This window comes from Mastigoproctus giganteus, chromosome 14 (genome assembly GCF_048544385.1).
Source record: "Mastigoproctus giganteus isolate SK-2022 chromosome 14, ASM4854438v1, whole genome shotgun sequence".
Taxonomy (NCBI): domain Eukaryota; kingdom Metazoa; phylum Arthropoda; class Arachnida; order Uropygi; family Thelyphonidae; genus Mastigoproctus; species Mastigoproctus giganteus.
This window is the reverse complement of record NC_143588.1, coordinates 5585151-5610753: the sequence shown is the minus strand read 5'-3', so window position 1 is coordinate 5610753 and position 25603 is coordinate 5585151. Positions and strand designations below refer to the sequence as shown.

General features: G+C 39.1%; 1 protein-coding gene across 1 annotated transcript in view; it reads left to right on the top strand.

The window, feature by feature from the left end:
• LOC150074956 (uncharacterized) overlaps nt 1–25603 on the top strand; it is a 735724-nt gene that overhangs the window by 349196 nt on the left and 360925 nt on the right. The window contains exon 12 of the mRNA XM_090389002.1: nt 16856–17485. Coding sequence (XP_090245128.1) covers nt 16856–17485 — 630 coding nt within the window. The remainder of the gene's footprint in view (nt 1–16855; nt 17486–25603) is intronic.

The following is a 25603-nucleotide window of genomic DNA, read 5'->3' as shown; positions in this document are numbered from 1 at the left end:
ATTCAATGAAAAAGTTGTAGGAATTCAAGCAGTTGCTCTTGACATCTCAGAGGCTTTCGATCATGTTTGGCATAAAGGTCTTCTAAACATGCTTCCATCTTATGGTCTGCCAACTATTTTTTGTAATTGGTTATCCAGTTTTCTCTCTGATCACTCACTGAAGGTAATGGTAGATGGCTCTCTGTCTTCTAACTTCACTAATGCTGGTGTCCCCCGAGGTTCAGTTCTTTCCCCCACTCTTTTCCTCTTGTATATTAATGACCTTCTTCCATTGACTGGAAATCCTATCCATAGTTTTGCCAATGATAGCATATTGCATTCCACTTTCTATTTTGAGAAACCGTGCCTGCTCAATTAGCTTCAACTTCTTGAATATCTGCCACCAATTCCTTAAATGCCAATCTCCAGGTAATTCTCTAGTGGGGCAAAGACAACTCAATTGATTTCAATCCTTCTAAAACTCGGTCTTGTCTTATATCTTGCAAAAAGGATTCTTTTGCTCCTATGCTCATCTTTGATGACACTCTGATTTCTAGGCAAAATGATATATCTCTTTTTGGGATTACCCTGACTTCTAATCTCTCTCTCTCTTGGCACAAGCAAATTACAAATATTGCTTCCTCTGCATCTAAAAAACTTGGTTTTCTCTTTCGCTCTCAATGTTACTTTTTTTTTACAAAAAGCTGTTCACTCTGCACAAATTGCAAATCCACCCTACCATGGAATATTGTTCCTTCATCTGGGGCGGTGTGCCCCCAAAACCTCTCTCAGGCTTCTAGATTCCATTCAGAAGAGGGCAGTTAAGTTAATTAATGTCTCATCTCAAACAAAGTCCCTCTATTGCTGTCTCATAGACATACTGTTTCTGCTGCATGCCTTTCTACGGATACTGCCACGAGCACTGTTCTCCTGAATTGGCTTCTATAATTCCCACTCTCTCTTTCAAAACATTCCGAACACGTGCCACCACCAGCCAACATCCATTTACTGTCCAACTTCAAACTCACAGAACCAACTTTTCATCTTCCTCATTTATTCACCTTCCTTCATACATATTTCCTGAAAATTACAGTCTTCAAAAGTTCAAGTTTAATGTCAACAAATATCTTCTTTCATCTTCTCAACCTCCAACCCAAGCATGCTACTAAGTACTTTGTATGTTCTAATACCTCTTGTGTTTGGGGTTTTCATAAAAAAAAAAAGAAAAAAGCCAAAAAAACTTTTCTGAATTACCTTGAGAGAAAACAAGAGTCAGAAGTAAAAGAGAATCACCAAGAAAGAGAAGAATGATGGCATCCAGCTCAGGAACCTGGGTGTGCCAAGCTAATACTCACCAGATGTGAGCTCCTGGATTCCATGCCTTCCACTTATATTGGAGAATGTAGCAGCAGAGAATGCTGAAATTGAAGCTTTTGAAAATGAAACAGAAGTACAGATGCTTGGAGACATTAAGTGCAGCCCTCACCTTTTCAGTCATTTAAATTTTTCCTTTTTATGCTAATTTACATATATTAATGGTTATACATTTGACAGAATGACCTAATACCGTAGGTCACTGTAGTGTATTATAGCCTTAGTTGCCGATGCGTCAAGAAAACTGAAACCAAACCAAATTACCCTGCCAAACCTTTTATCATCAGCAATCTTAATCATCATGTATGTGGTATTCTGGGAAATATTTATTTTAAATACACTGTGAAAGTTTATATTATGGCAATACTCAATATAGCTGACCTACACTAGGGTCAACCATTAGCATTAGTAGAAGCATATGATGCAAGAAAGCAAGCTTCAACAGCATCATCCAAAAAAACCTTTCCATTTCTCACTCATCCATTCACTCCAAAAGTTTATCCACTTCTTCCTTGTATTTATTTAAGCTATCAACTTCCACAATGACAGATGGAAGTTTGTTCCAGCAATCAACCACCCACTGACCAAAGGGAAATTTCTGCACATCTATTCAACAAATGTCTTTCCTCAGTTTCAGTTTATGCCCCCCCCCCTCAGGTTTGTAATCTGAGCAAGAAGAAGAATCCAATCAGCATTTAGCCTGCTCAATCAATTCTTGGCCTTATACACCTCAATCAGGTCAACTAGCAGGTGCCTAGTCTCCAGACATTGCAATTTGCAGAATTTAAGCCTTTCTACTTAAGAGCACCCCTTTGTTCCCCTCACCAATCTAGTTGCATTTCTCTGTACTTTCTAGCAACTCTACATCCTTCCTAAAATGAGGCTTCCAGACCTGTATGCAGTACTCAAGTTTTGGCCTGACCATTGCCTTATACATGTACAAGAGGATAATCGCCTTGTTCCTGCTAGCAAAATTCCTGTATATCATTGACACGACTCCATGACCTACTCTGGCACCTGTCTGCACTGCTCAGAAAATTTCATGTCTGTGTAGTGCAGACAGGCTGCCAGAGTATATCATTGACAAGACCCCATGACCTACTCTGGCAGCCTGTCTGCACTGTTCAGAAAACTTCATATCTGACTGTACAATAACTCCCAGGTCACTTTCATTCTCCACTAGACTGAGTGTAACAACACCCAGTTGGTACATTTCTCTGGGATTACTGTTACCAACTTCAGTTGCCACTTCTCAGCAAATCTTCCCAACTTTTCCAGATCCTGTTGCAGCAACATACTGCCATTACTGTTATTGTCAACCTGCCAACCTTTGTATCATCTGCAAACTTTGACATTAAGCTTGACATACTTTCATCAGTATCATTGAGAAATATGCAAACCAACAATGGTCCCAACGCTGAACCCTGTGGGACACTACTGATAACATTAGTCCACGAAGAGCAGTGTCCAGTTCTCTAACTATTGACTGCTGAAGTTTCAGCAGAGACCTGTGCTTATTACTTTGTTACTAATTACTCTATCCTTTTAGAATCCCTACAAAAAGTAACCGTGGGGTGTTAAATGCAGGGAGCATGGTGGCCATTCAACGGAAAGCCACAATCCATCTATCTAGGAACTTTTCATCTGATTTGCAGACAGTTTTTGCATAGTGAACTGGAGCTCCAATCTTTTCGAAAAAGCAACACTGAATGATTTTGGATTGCATTAATGTAATAATTTTGATTTTTATTCAGTCTCAGGTAGTGTTCTTCTGTCACAGCTTCCTCAAAGGAAAAAGGTCCAAGAACTCTGTAAATTTTAACCATGCCTGTTAAGCAAGAAGCATTTAATTCCATGTCAAAGAATAATGAGGGTTGTTAGGAGACTTATAAATAGGAGACTTACTTCTATTAGAATAAGTTGAGCTAGGGCTGCTGAGATTTTCATGGACTGATGGCAGTCATCGTGAAACAGGTGGGTATATGGGATGTGTTAGGGTAACTAAGAATAAGAATATGTGCATGTATACTTGCATGTATACCAATGCTATACTTCTAGCATTGCATGTATACCAATGCCAGAGGTATAGCAAATAAATTTGAAGAATTTGAAGTGTTGGTCAAGACATCAAAGGTGGATATTGTTGGGAATAGCAGAGACGTGGCATCACACAGATATAAGAAATGCAGAACTGGAATTTTGGGAGTACAATGTGTACAGAAAGGATAGACAGGATAGGAAGGGAGGAGGTTTTATCCTGTTAATTAAGAAAAACATAAAATCAAAAGAAGTGCATCCAGTTGATATAGATGAACAGTGCACTGTTGAGTCAGTTTGGTGTGACATAAGCACTGCAAAAGCAAACATAAGAGTAGTAGGAGTGTGTTATAGGCCTAATTACTCAAATGAGTACAATGAACAATTGTACAGAGAAATATAGGGGACTAGTAAATCAGAGTGTCTTATAATTTGGGATTTTAACTTCCCAGATATTGACTGGAACTTGTAGATCGGTCACTCACACACTAGAAAGACTTTTGTGGATTTATTGGATGATTGTTTTCTGCAACTAGAGGGAGTAATACTCTTGATTTGATTATCAGCAGTGATTCTTCATGCATTAAGAATCTGCAGATAAATGAACCACTAGGTGGCAGTGATCACAGTGTGCTGAAGTGGGATTTACTCAAGGAGGTAACTACCATCAGGGATAAAGGGAAGGGTTATTGATTTCGTAAAGGCGACTACGATGGTCTGAGACAGTATTTAAATTCTATACATTGGGACCAACTGATAATGTTACCAACAGCAAACTCAAAATGGGAAGCATTCAAAGAACTTATCTTGGAAGCTACTAGGCTTTACATACCAATTAAGAAATATTGTTCAAGGTTCAGGCCTAAATGGATGTCAGATGAACTAATAAGACATATGGCAGAGAAGAAGAATGCATGGGATACATATAAATTAACATGTGACACAGAAGCCTATGATAGATATAAGTTGATCTGTAACCAAGTTACAAAGGAGGTTAGGCAGGCGAAGGCAGATTACAAGAAATCATTGGCAAGGGATGCAAAGAAAAACAGCAAGGAGTTCTTTACTTATGTAAACTCTAGAAAGAAGGGGATGAATCAGATTGGTCCACTTGATATCGATGGTTCAACTGTTCATGATCCTGCTCAGGTAGCTAACAAACTAAATCAATATTTTGCATCTACATTCACACATGAGGATTTATTCAGGAAGGGGAATGCCATAGATGAAGTAAACACTGGCAGTGAGCTAGATGATCTTGTAATAAGTGAGAGTAAAGTGGAGGAGAAATTGTTGAAGATAAATACAAGAAAGGCACCTGGGGTGGATGGGATCTATCCAGTTATATTAAAAGAGGCAGCAAAAGAAGTAAGCAAACCCTTAGCCATAATTATGAGCGCTTCCTTGGACTCAGGGGAGGTACCCGCACACGGGAGATGTGCAAATGTAACCATACAAGTAATTATAGACCTGTGAGTTTAACTTCTGTTCCAGGAAATTTAATGGAAGCACTGGTTAAAGAAGCACTGCAGGATCATCTTGACAAGAATTCAGTTATAGCTCAGACACAGCATGGTTTTGTTAAGGGAAGGTCTTGCCCGAGCAATTTGATTGGATACTATGATGTAGTCACAAAAGAATTGGATGCAGGGAATAACTTTGATATTATATATTTGGATCTTAGAAAGGCTTTTGATACTGTTGCACATGGAAGACTGCTGCTGAAATTGGAGCAGTGTGGCATTGGTGGCAAATTGTTGCTATGGATAAAGGGATGGTTGAGTGGCAGAAGACAGAGAGTGGTAATTAATGGACACTGCTCATCATGGACTAATGTTATTAGTGGAGTCCCTCAGGGTTCAGTGCTGGGTCCATTGTTGTTCTCTGTATTTATAAATAATATTGATGATGGTATTTCAAGCTTAATGTCCAAGTTTGGAGATGATACAAAGGTTAGCAGGGTCGTTAAGGACGCTACTGACGCTATGCTGCTGCAACAGGAACTGGAAAGGTTGAGCAGGTGGGCTCAGAGGTGGCAAATGAAGTTTAACATTGACAAATGTAAAGTACTACATATGGGAAACAGCAACCCCACAGCAACGTATCAACTCTGTGGTACTACACTGACAGTGGTAGAGAATGAAAAGGACCTGGGGGTAATTGTGCAGGCAGATATGAAGTTCTCTGAGCAGTGCAGATGGGCTGCAAGAGTAGCTCATGGTGTCTTATCAATGATATACAGGAATTTTTCTAGCAGGGATAGGGAGGTGATTATTCCCTTGTATAAGGCAATGGTCAGGCTGCACCTTGAGTACTGTATACAGGTCTAGAGGCCTTATTGCAAGAAGGATGTAGAGCTGCTGGAACGAGTACAGAGAAGGGCAACAAAGTTAGTGAACGGAACGAAGGGTTGCTCTTACGAAGAAAGGCTTAAGTTTTGCAAATTACAGTGTCTGGAGACTAGGCACCGGCGAGGTGATCTGATAGAGGTGTACAAAGCCTTGAATGGTTTGAGCATGCTCAATGCTGATGAGATACTTCCTCTTGCTCAGAATAATCAGCTGAGAGGGCATAAATTCAAATTGAGGAAAGACAGATGCAGTATAGATGTGCGGAAATTTGCCTTTAGCCAGCGGGTAGTTGGTTGGTGGAACAGACTTCCATCCCTTGTTGTAGAGGTTGATAGCCTAAATAAATTTAAGGCTCAGCTGGACAGGTATTTCGAACGAACGGAGGGGTGAAGGAAGGTTTTTTTTTTTTTTTTTTTTGCTGATGCTGCATAAGCTTGCTTTCTTGCATCATATGCCTCTACTAATGCTAACATTAGTACAGGGAAACAGAGTGGGCCAGTAAATCAGAGAGTCATATAATGGGGGATTTTAATTTCCCAGATATTGACTGGAATTTGTGGGTTGGTCACTCACACACTAGCAAGGCTTTTGTAGATTTATTGGATGGTTGTTTTCTTCATCAGCATGTTCGGGAGGCAACTAGAGGGAGCAATACTCTTGATCTGATTATCAGTAGTGATTCTTCATGCATTAAGAATCTGCAGGTAAAGGAACCACTAGGTGGCAGTGATCACAGTGTGCTGAAGTGAGATTTACTCAAGGAGGTACCTACCATCAGAGGTAAAGGGAAGGGTTTTCCCTTTCGTAAAGGCGACTATGATGGTCTGAGACAGTATTTAAATTCTATACAGTGGGACCAACTGATGATGTTACCAACAGCAAACTCAAAATAAGAAGCATTCAAAGAACTAAACTTGGAAGCTACCCGGCTTTACATACCAACTAAGAAATATTGTTCAAGGTTCAGGCTTAAATGGATGTCACATGAACTAATGAGACATATGGCAGAGAAGAAACATGCATGGGATACATGCAAATTAATGGGTGACACAGAAGCCTATGATTGATATAAGCTGATCTGTAACCAAGTTACAAAGGAGGTTAGGCAGACGAGTTCTTTAAATATGTAAAGAGTTCTTTACATATTTAAACTCAAGAAGGAAAGGGATAAATTAGATTGGTCCACTGGATATTGATGGTTCAACAGTTGAGGATCCTGCTCAGGTCTCTAACAAACTAAATGAGTATTTTCCATCTACATTCACACGTGAGGAGTTATTCAGAAAGGGGAATGTCATAGGTGAAGTAAACTTTGGCAGTGAGCTAGATGATTTTGTAATAACTGAGAGGAAAGTGGAGAGAAATTGTTGATGATAAACACTAGAAAGGCACCTGAGGTGGATGGGATCTATCCATTTATATTAAAGGAAGCAGCAAAGGAAGTAACCAAACCCCTAGCCATAATTATGAAAGCTTCTTTGGACTCAGGGGAGGTACCCATAGACTGGAGTTGTTCAAATGTAACCCCAATTCATAAAGGAGGATCAAAGGCTGACACAAGTAATTATAGACTTGTTAATTTAACTTCTGTTCCAGGAAAATTAATGGAGGCACTTGTTAAAGAAGCACTGCAGGATCATCTAGACAAGAATTCAGTTATAGCTCAGACACAGCATGGTTTTGTTACGGGAAAGTCTTGCCTGACCAATTTGATTGGATACTATGATGTAGTCACAAAAGAACTGGATGCAGGGAATAACTTTGATATTATTTATTTGGATCTTAGAAAGGCTTTTGATACTGTTGCACATGGAAGACTGCTGCACAAATTGGAGCTGTGTGGCATTGTAGGCAAATTGCTGCTGTGAATAAATGGTTGAGTGGCAGAAGACAGAGAGTGGTAATCAATGGACACTGCTCAACGTGGACTAATGTTATTAGTGGAGTTCCTCAGGGATCAATGTTGGGTCCGTTGTTGTTTTCTGTATTTATAAATAATATTGATGATGGTATATCAAGCTTAATGTCCAAGTTTGCAGACGATACAAAGGTTGGCAGGGTTGTTAAGGACACTACTGATGCTATGCTGCTGCAGCGGGATCTGGAAAGGTTGAGCAGGTGGGCTGAGATGTGGCAAATGAAGTTTAACATCGACAAATGTAAAGTACTACATATGGGAAACAATAACCCCAGAGCAAAGTATCAACTCTGCAGTACTACACTGACCGTGGTAGAGAATGAAAAGGACCTGGAGGTAATTGTGCACAGAGATATGAAGTTCTCTGAGCAGTGCAGATGAGCTGCAAGAGTAGCACATGTCTTGTCAATGATATACAGGAATTTTTCTAGCAGGGATAGGGAGGTGATTATTCCCTTGTATAAGGCAATGGTCAGGCCACTTGAGTACTGTATATAGGTCTGGAGGCCTCATTTCAAGAAGGATGTAGAGTTGCTGGAACAAATAAAGAGAAAGGCAACAAGATTAGTGAATGGAACAAAGGGTTGCTCTTACGAAGAAGGGCTTAAGTTTTGCAAATTACAGTGTCTGGAGACTAGGCACTGGCGAGGTGATCTGATAGAGGTGTATAAGGCCTTGAATGGTTTGAGCATGCTCAATGCCGATGGGATTCTTCCTCTTACTCAGAATAATCACCTGAGAGTGCATAAATTCAAATTGTGGAAAGACAGATGTAATATAGATGTGCGGAAATTTGCCTTTAGCCAGCGGGTAGTTGGTTGGTGGGACAGACTTCCATCACTTGTTGTTGAAGTTGATAGCCTAAACAAATTTAAGGCTCAGCTGGACAGGTATTTCGAACGAATGGAGGGGTGAAATGGGAGTTGTGTTTTTTTTGGCTGATGCTGAATAAGCTTGCTTTCTTGCATCATATGCCTCTACTAATGCTAGTGCACCATAATAAAATATTACAGATTATAGTGAACAGTAATAATTGTTCACTATAATTTGTGTCATTTCTTCTGTCTTTGTGGTGCAAAGCTAATGATCAGTGCTTTTGGCAAGATGCCAATGAAATATTGAAAAAATTCATGTGATCTGTGGCATAGCCAGGGTAGGGTCATCGGGTATATTGTACCACCTGGCACTGAAATCTGGTATCGAGGGGTGCGTTTTTAGAAATCAAGTGGTGCCTTTTTTGTGAATTGCAATTGGCATGTTTTTTTTTGTGAATGTACTTGCTGACATAAAAACCTGGCTATGCCACTGCACATGATACATTTGCAAGATTTTCCATGTATGGTAAAATTTGCAAAAGGTAAAGTTTGCCTTGTGTACTATGTGTAGATATGATATTTCATTAAGATGAACTGCTACAGCCTGTAATCTGGTGGTAATTGGTGTATTAGCATTAGCATTAGTAGAGGCATATGATGCAAGAAAGCAAGCTTATGCAGCATCAGCCAAAAAAAAAACACTTCCATTTCACCCTTCCCTTTGTTTGAAATACCTGTCCAGCTGAGCCTTAAATTTATTTCGGCTATCAACTTCCACAACAAGGGATGGAAGTCTATTTCACCTACCAACTATCCGCCGGCTAAAGGCAAATTTGTGCACATCTGTCCTTCCTCAATCTGAATTTATGCCCTCTCTGGTGATTATTCTGAGCAAGAGGAAGAATCTCATCAGCATTGAGCATGCTCAAGCCATTCAAAGCCTTATACACGTCTATCAGATCACCTCGCCGGTGCCTAGTCTCCAGACACTGTAATTTGCAAAACTTAAGCTCTTTCTTCGTAAGAGCACCCCTTTGTTCCATTCACTAATCTTGTTGCCCTTCTCTGTACTTGTTCCAGCAGCTCTACATCCTTCTTGAAATGAGGCCTCCAGACTTGTATGGAGTACCCAAGGTGTGGCCCGGCCATTGCATTATACAAGGTAATAATCACCTCCTTATCCCTGCTAGAAAAATTCCTGTATATCATTGACAAGACACTATGAGCTACTCTTGCAGCCCATCTGCACTGCTCAGAGAACTTCATATCTGCCTGCACAATTACCCTCAGGTCCTTTTCATTCTTTACCACTGTCAGTGTAGTACCAAAGAGTTGATACATTGCTCTGGGGTTGCTGTTTCCCATATGTAGTAATTTACATTTGTGTAGCTTGAAAGGGGGCGTGGTTACTCACAAGGATGGCAGTTTCTCTGTGGACAAGTCCATCCTCAACTCTGTCTTTCCAAATAATTGAACAGTTACACAAGTAAGTGTCCTCATTTGCATTTAAATGTCTCCTGTAAGCAAAAGCAAGATGACTCCTGCTTATGCAGGAGGGCCTTGATATCATTACTATTTCAATGAAAACCATGGCAATTCCATTGTATGAATTTGAATGTGGCCATTCTTAAGATTTGTTGAGTCCATCCGGTGGCTTCTGTAGAGCTGAGGGCTTTGTTTTCTCAGTTTTGGATTTATCTTTCTTTGGAAAGAAAGACCATTGACTTGTATCCATTTTCTTCTTCTTTCACAAAGAGTTCCAGGACAGCTTCTTCCTGTACTTCCTTAATTTCTACATACATTATTTCTTGTATTGCTGGTGGCTCTTCTGGTTTTATTGGAGTTTCTTTGTCACTGCACTTTGGAAGGTGGAGCGCTGGGAGCACGGTGGAGCACTGGGAGATATGGATATAGTAGTGGCAGCTGACTGTAATTTTTGGGTGGACTTTTGTGAACTCAATAAATAGCATGCAATGGGAGTGAACAACTCCCTCGGTGGAACAGTCATATCAATTTGAGTCTTGATGGTACTCTTCCCAGAAACTTTCTGGGCATATGAGGGCTTGGCACTATTTATCAGTTGCATGAGTTTTCTGGCCTCCTGGTAGGAAATGGTCTGCTCTGTTTTTAGTTTTATAATTTCTTTTTCATCCTTCCACCACTGGCATGCTCGAGAGTATGCAGGTACTCTCCTTGGCAGTTAGTACAATTTGGCTTAGAAGCTAAATATTCCTTGCTCTTGTGATGTTTTGCACCACACTGAGCCCAGGAGGTTTACCACGACAAGTTGTTTGTGAGTGGCTGTACTTTTGACATCTAAAACATCTCAGTGGGTTTGGTATGTAAATCCTCACTGGGCAGTTTAAATAGCTTGCCTTGATGGAACTTGGAAGCCATGATATGTTGAATGTAAAAATAAGAACTCGATTGGGAATGATATTCCCATCATTTTGTATAAATATTTGCTTGACAGCTGTCACTCCTTGATCTTTCAATTCAGAGTAGATCTCTTCTTTAGGGACATAAAAGAGATCCGACTCTAATATGACAACTGCATGAAAAGTTCAGGGTTTTGTGGGGTGTTACAATGATTCGTAACCCCCCCCTCATCGGTGGCTTTCAGGATGTTTTACACCCCCTTCTAATAATCAAAAGATGTACAAAAATTATATTATACAGTGGGGCCTCGATTTACAATGACATTAACATCCAATAGTCTCAGGAACCGATATACCTCCATATGATCTTTTATTTTAAGAACCGATGATATTTGCAGGTACCGATTTCTTTCCGATATAGCTGGGGAACGCTACATATGTGGAAATTTTCAGATGCGTGCCACGTGGAACATCACTTGTATGAGTATTCTCAACCAATTAACATATTTGTTATTGTTCAGTAAACATTCCCACATGTTACAGTACTTTGGAGAGTTTCTTTATGTTCTGTTTGATGCACTTGTTCAGTGTGTAAGCAGTGTGTTTTTGTTAATCATATGAATTACAGTAATTTAATTGTGGTTATTTTTGAATTTATTAATTAAATAAATTAAAATTAAATAATGATGGCTCCTAATGCACAAGTTAAGAATAAAATTTCTATTGAAGTGAAGCAAGAGATAATAAACAAAACATGAAGGTGTAAAAATTAGTGCATTAATACGTGAGTATGGTTTTCTTAAATCGACCATTTCTACAATACTTAAACAAAAGGATATTCTAAAGAGTGTTATAGTGATGATTCCACATCGGTATATAAGGGAAGAGACTTTATTGTGGAAATGGAAAGGCTTTTGTTGATATAGATTAGGAAAAAGCAGATGAAGTGCCTAGACAATTTATCTGCAAATGTGCTGAGCAGATCTACAACGATCTGAAACTCAAAAGCTCCATCAACCAGTGGCTGTTTGTTATGTTTGTTATTTTGGTTTTTAGGAGCATTAGCAACTAAGGCCATATTGCTCTGGGATATGCGGTGGTCATTCCCTGACCTTTCCACATCCTCCGTATTTGGTGGTGACGGGCTCGAACCCCGGTCTAATCAAGAAGCATGTGCTACGCACTGCTGCTCCTTCCCACCTGGCTACTGAGGCGTCTCAACCAGTGGCAGTGCTGTTCACTTTATTATTATTAGTCATATGGTACAAGGAAGCCTGAGGCTTATGCTGCACCAGCCAAAAAAAATTTCTGAATTACCCTGAGAGAGAGAGAGAGAGACAGAAGTAGAAGGGAATCACCAAGAAAGAGAAGAATGATGATATCCTATTCAGGACCCTGGGTGTGCCAAGCCCATACTCACCAGATGTGAGCCCCTGGCCGAGGCTGGTTCGAGTGCTTCAAAAAAGGGTGAATATCAAGTGTTGAAAGGCATGGAGAGGTATCCAGTGCTGATAAAAAAGCAGCTGAAGCCTTTAAAATTGAATTACAAGTGTTTGTCGTCTCCATAGCCAGGTGGGCAGAAGCAGCAGTGCGTAGCACACATTTCTTGATTAGACTGGGGTTCGAGCCCATGACCACCAAATACTGAGGATGCGGAAAGGTCAGGGAATGACCACCGCATATCCCCGGAGCAATATGGCCTTAGTTGCTAATGCTCCTAAAAACCAAATAACAACATACAAGAGTTTGTTGATTAGGAAGGTTATCTTCTCCACCAGGTTTTTAAATTGATGAAACTGGCCTCTTCTGGAAGCGAATGCCCAGGAGAACGGACATCACTAAGGATGAGGTCAATTTACCTGGGCATAAGCCTATGAAAATTAGGCTCACTCTAATGTTGGGTGCCAATGTCTCTGGAGATTTCAATCTGAAGCCTTTACTTGTGTATCATTTTAACACTCCCAGATATTTAAACAAATAAAGGTTGACAAAGGCATGCTGGGAGTGTTTTGGCTCAGTAACAAGAAGGCCTGGGTTACAAGATATGTCTTCAGTGAATGGGTGCTTGAAGTTTTCCATCCTTCAGGGAAGAGTTATCTTGAGAAAAACAAGCTTCCCGTGAAGGCACTGCTGCTGCTGCTTCATAATAATAGTAATAGAGGCATGTGATGCAAGAAAGCAAGCGTATGAGCTTATGTAGCATCAACCAAAAAAAAAAAAAAAAAAATTCACACAACCATTCCCCCTAAATGTTTGTCTAGTTCCTCCTTGAATTTATTTAAACTATCGACTTCCACAATGACAGATGGAAGTTTGTTCCAGCAATTAACCACCCGCTGGCTAAAGGCAAATTTCCGCACATCTATTCTATAACCTCAGTTTGAATTTATATCCCCTTAGGTTCATAATCTGAGCAAGTGGAAGAATCCCATCAGAATTCAGCATGCTCAACCCATTCAAGGCCTTATACACCTCAATCAGATCACCTTGCAGGTGCCTAGTCTCCAGCTGCTGCAATTTGCAGAACTTAAGCCTCCTTGGAAAGAGGATCCCTTCATTCCCCTCACCAATCTTGTTGCCCTTCTCTGTACACGCTCAAGGAAATCTACATCCTTCCTAAAATGAGGCCTCCAGACCTGTACGCAGTACTCAAAATGTGGCCTGACCATTGCCTTATACAATGGGATAATCACCTCCTTTTCCCTGCTAACAAAATTCCTGTATATCATTGACAAAACCTCATGACCTGCTCTTGCAGCCTGTCTGCATTGCTCAGAAAACTTCATATCTGACTGCACAATTACTCCCAGGTCTTTTTCATTCTCTACCACTCTAAGTGTAGTACCATGCAGTTGGTACGTTCCTCTGGGGTTACTTCTACCCATATGCAGTGCTTTGCATATTGGTGATAGGAAACCTCAAGAAAATGTCTGAAAGTTGCTTTGCAGCGACCTCTGGTGAAAATGTCACCCTCAACGATTTTTGGAGGTCGAAGTTTTACATCCTGGACTGTATGAGGCTGATTGTAAGTGGTTGGAATGATGTTTCCACCAGGTGCTTAATTTCAACCTAAAAAAATATCTGGCCTGTAATTATCCATAATGTTGATGGATTTGAAGATGATGGTGCTTTGACAAAGCACCATCATCTTCACCACCCTTGGTAAATCAGTGGGTCTGGAGGTTGATAAAGAGGATGTGGAAGACCTTATTGGTGCTCATCAGCATGAACTAACATTCATTCAACTTACCTTCAGCAAGTCCACCTCCTAAGCCTAGGCTTATATGTGGATTATGCTTCTTCAGTGATATTATCTTAAGCTGTTCTTAAAAATATATTATAATAATAAAATACTATTTAAAATTCAGCATCACAACACATCTTAGGAGAGCACTAATCCTCTTAGCCACAGCCAAGAAGGATATAGTGTTAGCTATCGTTGTCTTACATATACTAATTGGCTGTGTTACCGTCCCCAGCCACGAGGAGGCGGAGGCGCCTCCGTAGCCAGGTGGGAAGGAGCAGCAGTGCGTAGCACATGCTTCTTGATTAGACCGGGGTTCGAGCCCGTCACCACCAAATACGGAGGATGCGGAAAGGTCAGGGAATGACCACCGCATATTACCGGAGCAATATGGCCTTAGTTGCTAATGCTCCTAAAAACCAAACAACAGCAACAACAACAACAACGAGGAGGCGGGAACTACTATCTAGCCTTGCTCTCCGTTTAAAAACTAGACTCACAAACTTATTAAAATACCATAGGAGAGCCCTATCCATGAACATGATCCAAAGATCTTGTTGTTCAAGTCTACCTAGACCATCATTTATATATCAGATTATTATAAACATTTCTTGTCCAATTTTTTTGTATTTTGATTCATTTTTCGTTAATACAAAGAAATTTTTAGCTGCCTTCACCCTAATTAATGCAATGTACAGTAGTCCATGCAAAAAACATGCCGCTGTTAAGTCATCACCATGACTTAAGTCAAGATGCTAGGATGTTAAGTCAACACCAACCTTAGATAATGTTTGACATTATGACGTTCACATACCTAACATTTCTTCCTTATTTCCACTAAAAATGATCATTTGTATTCATCCCAGTTTCATCCATTAAGTGATGTTCTCCTGGCTGATCAGACTGCTTCAATGGTGATAAAGTAGCCTGAGAATAAAAAAAATCTTGGCAATAAGTAAGTTTTCTTTCTTCTCAAAATCTATTGTCTGCTTTCTCTCGTAAATATCATAATTACTCCATTTTATGTATTTTTGCCTTTTGATTCATTATTTAATATACAGAATGACTAAAAAGATGTTGCAGTGGCAACCACGTAAATTGTATCACTGTAAATATTCTACCATACTAAAAGCCAATTTCTTGAAAAATTAATTTATATTCCCCTTTGTTTGAGTACATATAAATCCGTGGAATATATTCTTTCGATCCAGCTCTGTCACCCGTGATGTTCACATACCGAACATTTCTTCCTTATTTCCACTACATGTAGTCTTGTACCATTGCAAATTCCATTTTTTTTATATCTAACTTTCTTAAAACCATAACAATTGCATTTACATTTAAAAGTAGTTTATGCAGAGGTAAACCTGAAGGCTCCAGAGAATAAAGTGTTTTGAGTGTTACAGAGTTGTATTCTTCAGCATTACAACTATTTGGCATTATTTGGTCTGATGAATAAACTATTTTCAATTGTCCTGGAATCTTAATTTCGAATAAAATTTTTTCATTTAGCGAACAGTATTATTTGTTGCGGCTAAATTGAAACTTTTCATCCAAAGGAGTTTCAATACTTCCAAAAATTTCATATATTAAATTTCCTGAACTGCAAATATTTTCAGGAATCTCTGTTGTTGTTATTTATTTATGTTATTTGTTTTTTAGGAGCATTAGCAACTAAGGCCATATTGCTCTGGGGATATGCGGTGGTCATTCCCTGACCTTTCCGCATCCTCCGTATTTGGTGGTCACGGGCTTGAACCCCGGTCTAATCAAGAAGCATGTGCTATGCACTGCTGCTCCTGCCCATGTGGCTATGGAGGCACCTCAGGAATCGCTATTTGATCATTTTCGTCTTTTACCACTTTATATTTTACGATTTTTTTCTTTTTTATCAACAATTGGAGTTTCAGTAGAGCTATCAACAAAATGTGATTCATTTTTTTTGGTCTTTTCGTATCTTACCTTTCTTAATTGTGAAACCTTTAACTTATTATAATCACTTTGTTTTCTTCGGTATCATGATTTTTAAGTGCTGCTTCATACTCTTCAATATCTTTTCTTTTCTTCTCAGCCTTTCTGATACGATCTTTCTTTTTTCTATTACTGCCTTTATTAACAACATTGCTAATAGCTGTGAAGAAACTTATAAAAATTGAATCGTTGCCTTGAGATATGTGGAATTCTAAAATTAAACCCCACGGTTAACAACGGCTGAACTGTCAACATTGTGTCGTAGCACTACTAAATGCTATCAGATAATATGTCATCGCTGTGGTATATGCAGCTTAATTTAAGAGTGATGTGCCTAGGCATGGTCTTTGAGACAGACCTGTCAATCACTTTGTTGTAGTATGATTCAATAGCAGTTAGCCCCACCTTGCAGAAAGCAAAAATTGTGCACATGAAAAAGTACTATTTTCCAAAATATTCTTTTATATAAAATAGATAATGGAGTCACCTACTCGGTGATGTTATTTGACTTAAATGAAATTAGTTTAGGTTAACTCGGGGAGAAATAATCATTTCTAAAGAGCCTAAGTTCTAGCTCTGTGACTGTCATGGGGGGGGGGGGCAAGTTTTCCCAGTAATTACAGGAAAACATAATGCAGAATTGCATTATTTTCTTCAAAATAGTTTTTATGTAATATTTCATTCAAGAAACCTGTATTTTTGTTGTTCAATAATAACTGATGACCCAAGAAATTATTTATAAAAATATATTTACTAATCTGTAAAAATTTTTTTTTTTTTTTTCTTAGGAGTAGCAGCAGCTCAACAACTAGTCATAAGATAACTCCTCTGCATAAATTACATCTGGCTCAATCCTGTCCTAATCTTCAGAATGAAGTTTCTGCTGTTACCCGTGCTACTCAAACAGAACCAATTAGTGGTATCAGCAGACTAATGTATGATAATCAGAATGAAAAGGTGCTAGCTTCCATAATTGCAAAATCACATATATGTGGTCTAATAAAATCCAATACTATTAGTAATGATAACACATTTGTCATTGGAAGTGCATGTGAAGCTGTGTCTTCTACTAAAAGAAACTCATTTTTAAAAGTACCTAGTATACAAAATTTGAATGCTGATCGGGCAGAATCACCTATTTCACCAAGTTTTTCACGAAACAGAAGTTTCAGTTTTGTCACTGCCATCAGGCAAGGGAATCCCAACTTGATTGATATTACAGATTCGTATAGTAAAGAGTTACAAGAATTAAATTTAATGAACAGTACTGTTTTTGAAAGTGAGAGTAATCTCATGACTAAAAATGATCTTCATTTGTATTCATCCCAGTTTCCTCCATTAAGTAATGTTCTCTTGGCTGATCAGACTGCTTCAATGGTGATAAAACAGCCTGAGAATAAAAAAAATCTTGGCAATAAGTAAGTTTTCTTTCTTCTCATAATCTATTGTCTGCTTTCTCTCGTAAATATCATAATTACTTCATTTTATATATTTTTGCCATTTGATTCATTATTTAATATACAGAATGACTAAAAAGATGTTGCAGTGGCAACCACGTAAATTGTATCACTGTAAATTTTCTCCCAAAACAAGCATTAAAATTTAAATAATTGCCCCACAGCCTCAAATTTCTAATACACTGATGTAAAATTATTATTCATTTTATCAATAAGAAAATAAATTAAAGAAAAATTGTTTAGACATATTTATTTATGAAATAATCATATAAATAGACTGCAGGCCATATGAATGTTATTTTATTGTGACCAATGCTTTAAATTAATATTAAGTAATGAGATGAAAAACAAAGACTATATCAGCAGCAGATAAATATGTTTGTGATACTATTAGATCTTCTGTATAACAGATATTAGTCTCTTGTTGATCCACCACACAATTTAATTGGTTGGTCGGTTTTAAGTGGGGTTTATTGCCATAAGAACAACAAAGTCATATTGTGCCTGTCACAATAGTTCCACAAATGAAATCTTTTTTTTTTCTCATATATCAGATAAGTTTGTATAAATGAATTTGCTTTAAATAATTGAATAGGTCGGACAGATTTGCATCATCACTGGGAATATGGTTCATCTCTAATGAATTATTTTGGGTTAGAGCAGATTTAAAATTTGTTAATTAAGCAGCATGATTGTGTGGACAGTCAAAAAGGATGCGTTTCACCGTTAGTAGGTTGGGACAATGACGAGAGTGAGGAGGTTCATCATCTGTCAACAAGTAAAGGTGAGTGAGTGAGATGGGGATGCCCGATGCGTGTCCTTGCATCGGGCATCCCCACCTCTTCTCGTCTGTTTAATTGTGAATTAAATTTCCAGTATTGTGGCATTTTCTTTACTCGGAAGAGCTTATTATGGGTTTGTTGCTGCCATACTGATGCCCATTGATCAATACATCCCTGTTTTATAATGAGTTTGCAGTCAATATAAGGAATTGAGGCAAGTGAAGACACAGAGTTGACTGGATTTTTATCTGCTTGATCTGCCTTCTCATTACCTTGGATTCTGACATGCCCAGGAACCCAGAAAAACTTTACCGCTGTGTTGTATTCTCTTAGATTTACCAAGTGCGTTCTGACCTCTTTTAAAATAGGATGAGAGTTGTGATATTTGTGTTGTACAGCAGTTACTGCACTCAAGGAGGAAATGATGTAGATTATTATCTCTTGATTAGACATGTTGTTGACATGTTCAATAGCCATTTTGATTTTATGAAATTCTGCAGTGTAAATACTGCAACTAGGGAGAAGAGTTGCAGAGATAACACAAATTGAAAGAACTAACAACAGAGGAGTTACACTGTTGTTAATCTGTGTAACCACTGCAGCACCTACACATGTATCTAGATTTAGTTCCATCAGTATATATTTGCAGACCGTGTGTATTTGCTGATGCATGTAACTGCTGTATATTTTGATTGTCTAGCACCTGTTTTCCCCACTTCTGAAAAAAAGTCATCACATAACAGTTTGAATGTAGACCATGTTGGCTCCATTTTTTCTGTGTCTGCTTGGATATTGTTTAGTGGCCAATTCTGTCTTACATCCTTGGATCTGATTCCATCAGATGTGTGGGAAGTCTTCGGAGTCTTCCCACACATGTGGGAAGACTCCGAAGTTTGGTTGCATACATAAGCAGAAACATCAGTCTCTGAAAGGATAATGGGGGGTTCAGGCACATTGATATATATGGACTGCCGATGTTTGAAATGCATCTACACTAGAGCTATTCTAAGGGCATTGTGTTGAATAGTATTTAGGGACTGTAATGCTGATTTTCTAGCTGAGTCATATAGAGGTGACCAGTCCAGTCTAGATCGAATTATGGTTTTATACAGATGGAGAAGCGAGTATCGGTCAGCTCCCCATGACATCATAGAGAGCACTCTGAGAATATTCATTTTCTTCAGGAAAACAGTTTGTACACTGAAAGGACAGAATTCATGGGGTTCCTGGGCAATGGAACGCTGCTCCCCCTTCTTCCTATTGAACGAACCCACTGCTTGGCAGGTATATAGGTACACTTCATCACTGCATTCACATAGACAGTAATTCGATGTCAGTATGGATAAATGTCGTGAGTTAACTGACTTTGAAAGAGGGATGATAGTGGTTGCCCGACTTATAGGTCACTCTATTGCAGAGGTGGTACAGAAATTGCACTATCCCCATTTGGCAATATCAAGAGTGTATTGGAAATATGCCATTTCTGGAATAACATCTCATCATGGACAGCGCTGTGGGTGGAGAAAGGTGGTGGATGAGTGCGGCCATCGACATGTGTCTTGCATTGTTTCAGACAACCAGAGAGCAATAGTGGCACAAATCACCGCCGACTTCAACGAGGGAGGTACCATTAACATCTCCACCAAGACCATCAGGTGATCATTGGCCACAGTAGGTTACGGGAGCCACCAACCCACCAGAGTCCCATTGCTAACACCACTACACAAGACTTTACATCTCAACTGGGCAAAAGAACATCGGCACTGGACCTTGGATGATTGGAGATGGATCACCTGGTCTGATGAGTCCTGTTTTCAGTTATTTCGAGCAGATGGGAGGGTGCATATCTGGTGAAAACCGCACAAAGCTATGCACCCATCATATCAACAAGGAACTGTTCAGGCAGGTGGACGGCCAGTAATGGTTTGGGGTGTGTTCAACTGGTTTTATACAGATTAGGCACACGTTAGGACCTCTTGTACGTCTAGATGCATCTCTGAACAGTCTGGGTTATGTGTCCATCCTTGCAGACTATCTGCGTCCCTTCATGGTCATTGAGCACCCAGAGGGCAATGGACTCTTCCATCGGGACAGTTTGCCTCTGCACAGAGCCATGATGACTAGAACATGGTTCAAGGAGCCTTCTGCAGATTTTACCATGGAATGGCCTCCCCGTTCACCGGACATGAACCCTATGGAGCACCTTTGGGATGCTGTGGAGAGGTCCGTTCAAGCTTTCGATCCTCCACCCAGGAATGCAAAGGAATTATGGACAGCAGTGCAGCAAGCATGGATGGAAATACCTGTGGAACACCTTCGTGAACTAGTGGACTCAGTGCTTCAGGTAGGTATCCAATGATTTCTGTCAACTCAGTGTATGTGCTTTAGGAAGTTTAATTTCTTATCTAATGTTAAACCTAGAAATGTGATGTTGTCATTGGCTAGTATAACATGGTTACTGAAATGCAAGTCAGGATCAGGGTGCATTTTTTGTATAGCAACAGTTTTCCCTGGAGACAGTCTGTAACCATTTTTTAACATCCATAATTGTGTTTTATTTATTGACAGTTGGAGTTTCCTTTCAATGGAGCACATATTTTATGAGCTATATATGTTATTATTCGGTTTTTAGGAGCATTAGCAACTAAGGCCATATTGCTCCAGGGATATGTGGTGGTCATTACCTGACCTTTCCACATCCTCTGTATTTGGTGGTTATGGGCTCGAACCCCGGTCTAATCAAGAAGCGTGTGCTATGCACTGTTGCTTCTGCCCACCTGGCTACGGAGGTGCCATATTTTATGAGCAACTGGATATAGTGAGGTCATTGGCATAAAGATAAATTTCTACTGAATTCAGAATGGTTGTTGTTAGAGAGTGTATTCTAACTGCAAAGAGTGTGGCACTGAGGACTGACCCTTGTTTGACTCCTTCCTCCTGTATAGAGATTCTGGAGAGTGCACTTCAATAATGGACCTGAAAGGTTCAATCTTTGAGAAAGCTCCGAATTAATGTTGGTTAATGTCCTCTTAGTCCTAGGGAATGTAGGTCACAAAGGATGCCATGATGCCACAAGGTTTCAAAGGCTTTCTCTATATCTAAGCTCACCATGACGAAATGTTCATTCTTTATGAATGCATTTTCCATGTTTGCCTCAGCCTTTATCATAAGGTCTAGGGTAAATTTGCTTTTATGAAATCCAAACTGATTGTTGTTCATAGTAGTTTGAGTTTCCAGATACCAGATGAGCTACTGTGTACCATTTTTTTTCAGTCTTACCCAAGCAGCTAGTAAGTGAGATTGGTCTATAATTATGCAGGTCTGATTGGTCTTTTTCTGGCTTTGGAATAGGAATAACTATAGAATGTTTCCAGAAAATGGGAAAGTAATTTGCGACAAATATTCGGTTGAAAATTTTTAGGAGAGAGTAAAGCGGTCTTTCATTTAGATTCTTTAGCATTAGGTTATATATGCCGTCTGGACCGGGTGCACTGTTTTCTGAATTTTTTAAAGATTCTTCTAATTCATACATTGTTAGTAGTTCATTATAAGAGGGCTGACTTTGTTCTGAAATTTGTTTTATATTTTTCAGCTATTGATTTGACTTTTAGGAAAGTTGGATGATATGCGGTTGATGTAGAATGAGGAGCAAAAAATTCCATGAGGATGTTTGTTTGCAATATCCTCGACGATGATTGAGGAAGGAATTAATGGAAACTTTTCAGTAAGGCATTTTATTTTCTGCCAGATTAATCCTATAAATGAATCCAAGATTCTTTTTAGCTTTTTGCCTGATGTAACGGGCATGAGCTTTAAGTTTCTTGTAGATTATGAGATTGGCAGTGGTTGGATTCTTTCAAAACTGATTCCATGCCTCGGTCTTTTCTTTCTTAGCAGTGTTACATGCAGAATTCCACCAGTAGTTTTTGTGTTTGGATCCTTCATTTGAAGTTCGAGGAATGGCAGTAGTAGCAGCTGCCAATATCTGTTCTGTAATGTGTTTAAATGCTGGATAATATCATCACTAGTGTAATGCTGAATGCATATTTATTCCAGTCAGCATTAGAGAATTTCCATGTAGTTCGACCACTTACTGGTATGTTTCTCCTTGTGTAGATCTTACAGATTATAGGAAAATGGTCACTATTTAATGGGTTTTCTAAAACTGTCCACTCGAAGTCCAGGAATAATGTAGGTGAGCATATTAGAGATCTGTAGCAGAGGTTGAGCCTATCGGAAAATGGACATAGGTGTGGCAGCCTATGTTAAACAGTGTGAGATTATGCTTTACAAGAAAATCCTCTATTATGCATCTCCAGTTGTCTGTCTGTCTGTAAAGGTCCCCATAACTGGTGATGTGCATTAAAATCATCCAACACACAGAAAGGAGAGGGTAGTTGTATGATAAGATCATCTAGATCAGTTAATGATCTAGATGATCTTATCATACAATATATATATCACCAAATCAGATCTTATCATACAATATATATATCACCAAATCAGATCTTATCATACAATATATATATCACCAAATCAGATCTTATCATCAAGATCTGATTTGGTGAGATATATATTGATGCAAGAGTAAGCATTATTCCAAGAGCAAGGTATACTTCAGCTACTTCTTTGTAGAGGAATATGTCTGGAATGAATTTTATTGTCAATCAATATAGCCATACCACCATGTAAACCTGTGGGTAGTGATCCTGTCATGCCTATACAGTGTATAGTTTTAACTGAAAGTGTCATTGTGAAGAGATTTGTTGCTTGTAGACAGATGCCTGCTGGATGATGCTGATTTATCAGATCGTGAATATTGTCAATATTGCTACAGAGACCTCTCCAATTCCATTGAATGAACCGATTCATTATTTACCTTTAGAAGTAGAAATTGCTTCTGACTGTTTTTTAGAGCCAATCTGTTCGTAATGTCCCAATTTTAGTTTTTTTTCTCAGGAAAATGGGTCGCTGAGTATCCATATCTTCCTTGGCATGTATTTCTAAGATGATTTCATCATTGTTGGTGGTGTCATCGATTTCCATGTTTGCAGTTTGAGTCTTTTATGGTTTAGGATTTCTCAGACTCACCATCTGAATGTAATGGAGTAATAGTTGGTGGTACAGTGACTGGGGTATTATTATTATTATTATTAGCTATATGGTGCAAAGAAGCCTGAGGCTTATGCTGCACCAGCAAAAAAAAAAAAAAAATTCCCGAGTTACCTTAAGACAGAGAGGGAGTCAAAAGTAGAAGGGAATCACCAAGAAAGAGAAGAATGATAATATCCAGCTCAGGACTCTGGGTGTGCCAAAATGTGAGCCCCCAGGATTATTTGCTTGGTCTTTTACATGTTCCCTAGGGGATTGCTGTAGACTCGCTAGAACAGCCAAGCCCTGTCAGAAATGGATATGTAGCTGGTGATATGGATAGTTCAGTTTGAGTTCCTTCCGATTTGTGTTGCAGCTGCATATGTGAGTTTCAGGTGAGTGAAACTTGTTTCCTTGCTTCTTGGTAAGTCACTTTGTTTTCTGTTTTATACTTTTGTATTTTCTTTCCTGTTTTCTAGGTTTCACAGACTTTTGAGTAAACAGGATGGCTCCCCTCCCTTACAATTTGGACATACTGATGTGTGTGTGTTCCTTGGATCCACAGTTGGGGCACACTGAAACCCCGCTACACACGTTTGAGTATGGCCAAATTTTTGGCACTTGAAGCATCTGAGAGGATTAGGGATATAAGGTCGGATTTGGCAGTTTGGATATCCAGCCTTAACTGAAGCTGGAATGGTTGGTGTTGAAAAGGTCAGTATAACACTGCATGTCGGAACCAGTTCACCATCTTTCTCAGGCGCTTCTGTAGCCAGGTGAGAAGGAGCAGCAGTGCGTAGCACACGCTTCTTGATTAGACCGGGGTTCAAGCCCGTTACCACCAAATACAGAGGATGCGGAAAGGTCAGGGAATGACCACCGCATATTCACGGAGCAATATGGCCTTCATTGCTAATGCTCCTAAAAACCAAATAACAAACAAACAACCATCTTTCTTGATTTTAATTCTCTTTGCCTGTACAACTTTTTGCTCTTGTAGCTCTTAAACTAATTCCTCTTCGGAAACATTTATTAAGTCCCATTCAGACAGCATGCTTTTAGAGATTTGTAGGATGGTATGAGGAGTTACTGTGACAGGAATACCTGCAAAGTTTGATATTTTGAGCAGTGCTTCAGATTGTCTACTATTCATAGGTTCTATAAGTAAATCTCCAGAGTGGAGTCTTTTCACCATTTTAGGTGATCCAGCAACATTCTCGAGACATTGCTGAATAAGAAATGGAGAAAGTGTACCTATCGGCTGACTTGTTTGGAAATGTATTATAAGGAACAGCAGTGAATTTCTTTTTTTTTGTATCCTTCTGTTCTTTGTCTCTTGGGGTGGAAAGTGTCAAAGTCGGTTTGACCTGTCCTTGAGAGGCTCAACAGATGGATAATGGTCCTCATGATCCATGTTAGCTCCATTCAACCCTTGGCAGATTAACTTTTCTGTCAAGGTTTTCTGTCTTGTCAAGCCCCACCAACAGGGAGACAGGAGCAGTACCAGGTTGTGACCAAGCAAAATTAGTAGGAGTTAGTATGTAAACCATTAAAAATAAAGAAAGGTTACTTTCCTTACTTGCTCTTTACCACTACTTTTGATACAAAAGCTGCTGTTAAATAAAAGGATTTCTTAAGAGGAGGAGGAGGAACATAAAAGAAAACTAGAATTTGCCTTTTAGGAAATCACAGTGAAAGTACAAAGAAATCGCTCAGTCACAATCACTTGGCACCCGGGGGCCCACGATTTAATTACCACCTTGCACCTATCTGGCATGATTTTACAGGTTCTTGATATAATCACTGTTTAGTTCATGGTACCAAACACGAATATTGGTTTCTTGCAATGCTATCTTCCTTGAAGGTTTTTTAGCAGAAATTGTCTGTCTTATAGTACTCCAGCAGTTTTTGGTCAGGTTCAAATCAGGACTGTTTCTTGGCCATGATAAGGATTGGATGTTGCAGTCTTTCACAAATTACTTAACCGAAAGATTAAAAAATATGGTAAAATAGTAAGTGTGTGAAAAAGATAAAATTAGGTTATTAGAAATTGCATTAAATGAATACATAATGTTGATGTAATATGCAGTGTGGAAAGGTGCAGAGTCATGTTGGAAAACACTTTTTCTGTTCTTTGAAAAGAGTCTCTAATGATGTGCAGAAAAGTCTTCTTTAAAATTTTTGTGTATCAGTCACCATTTACAAA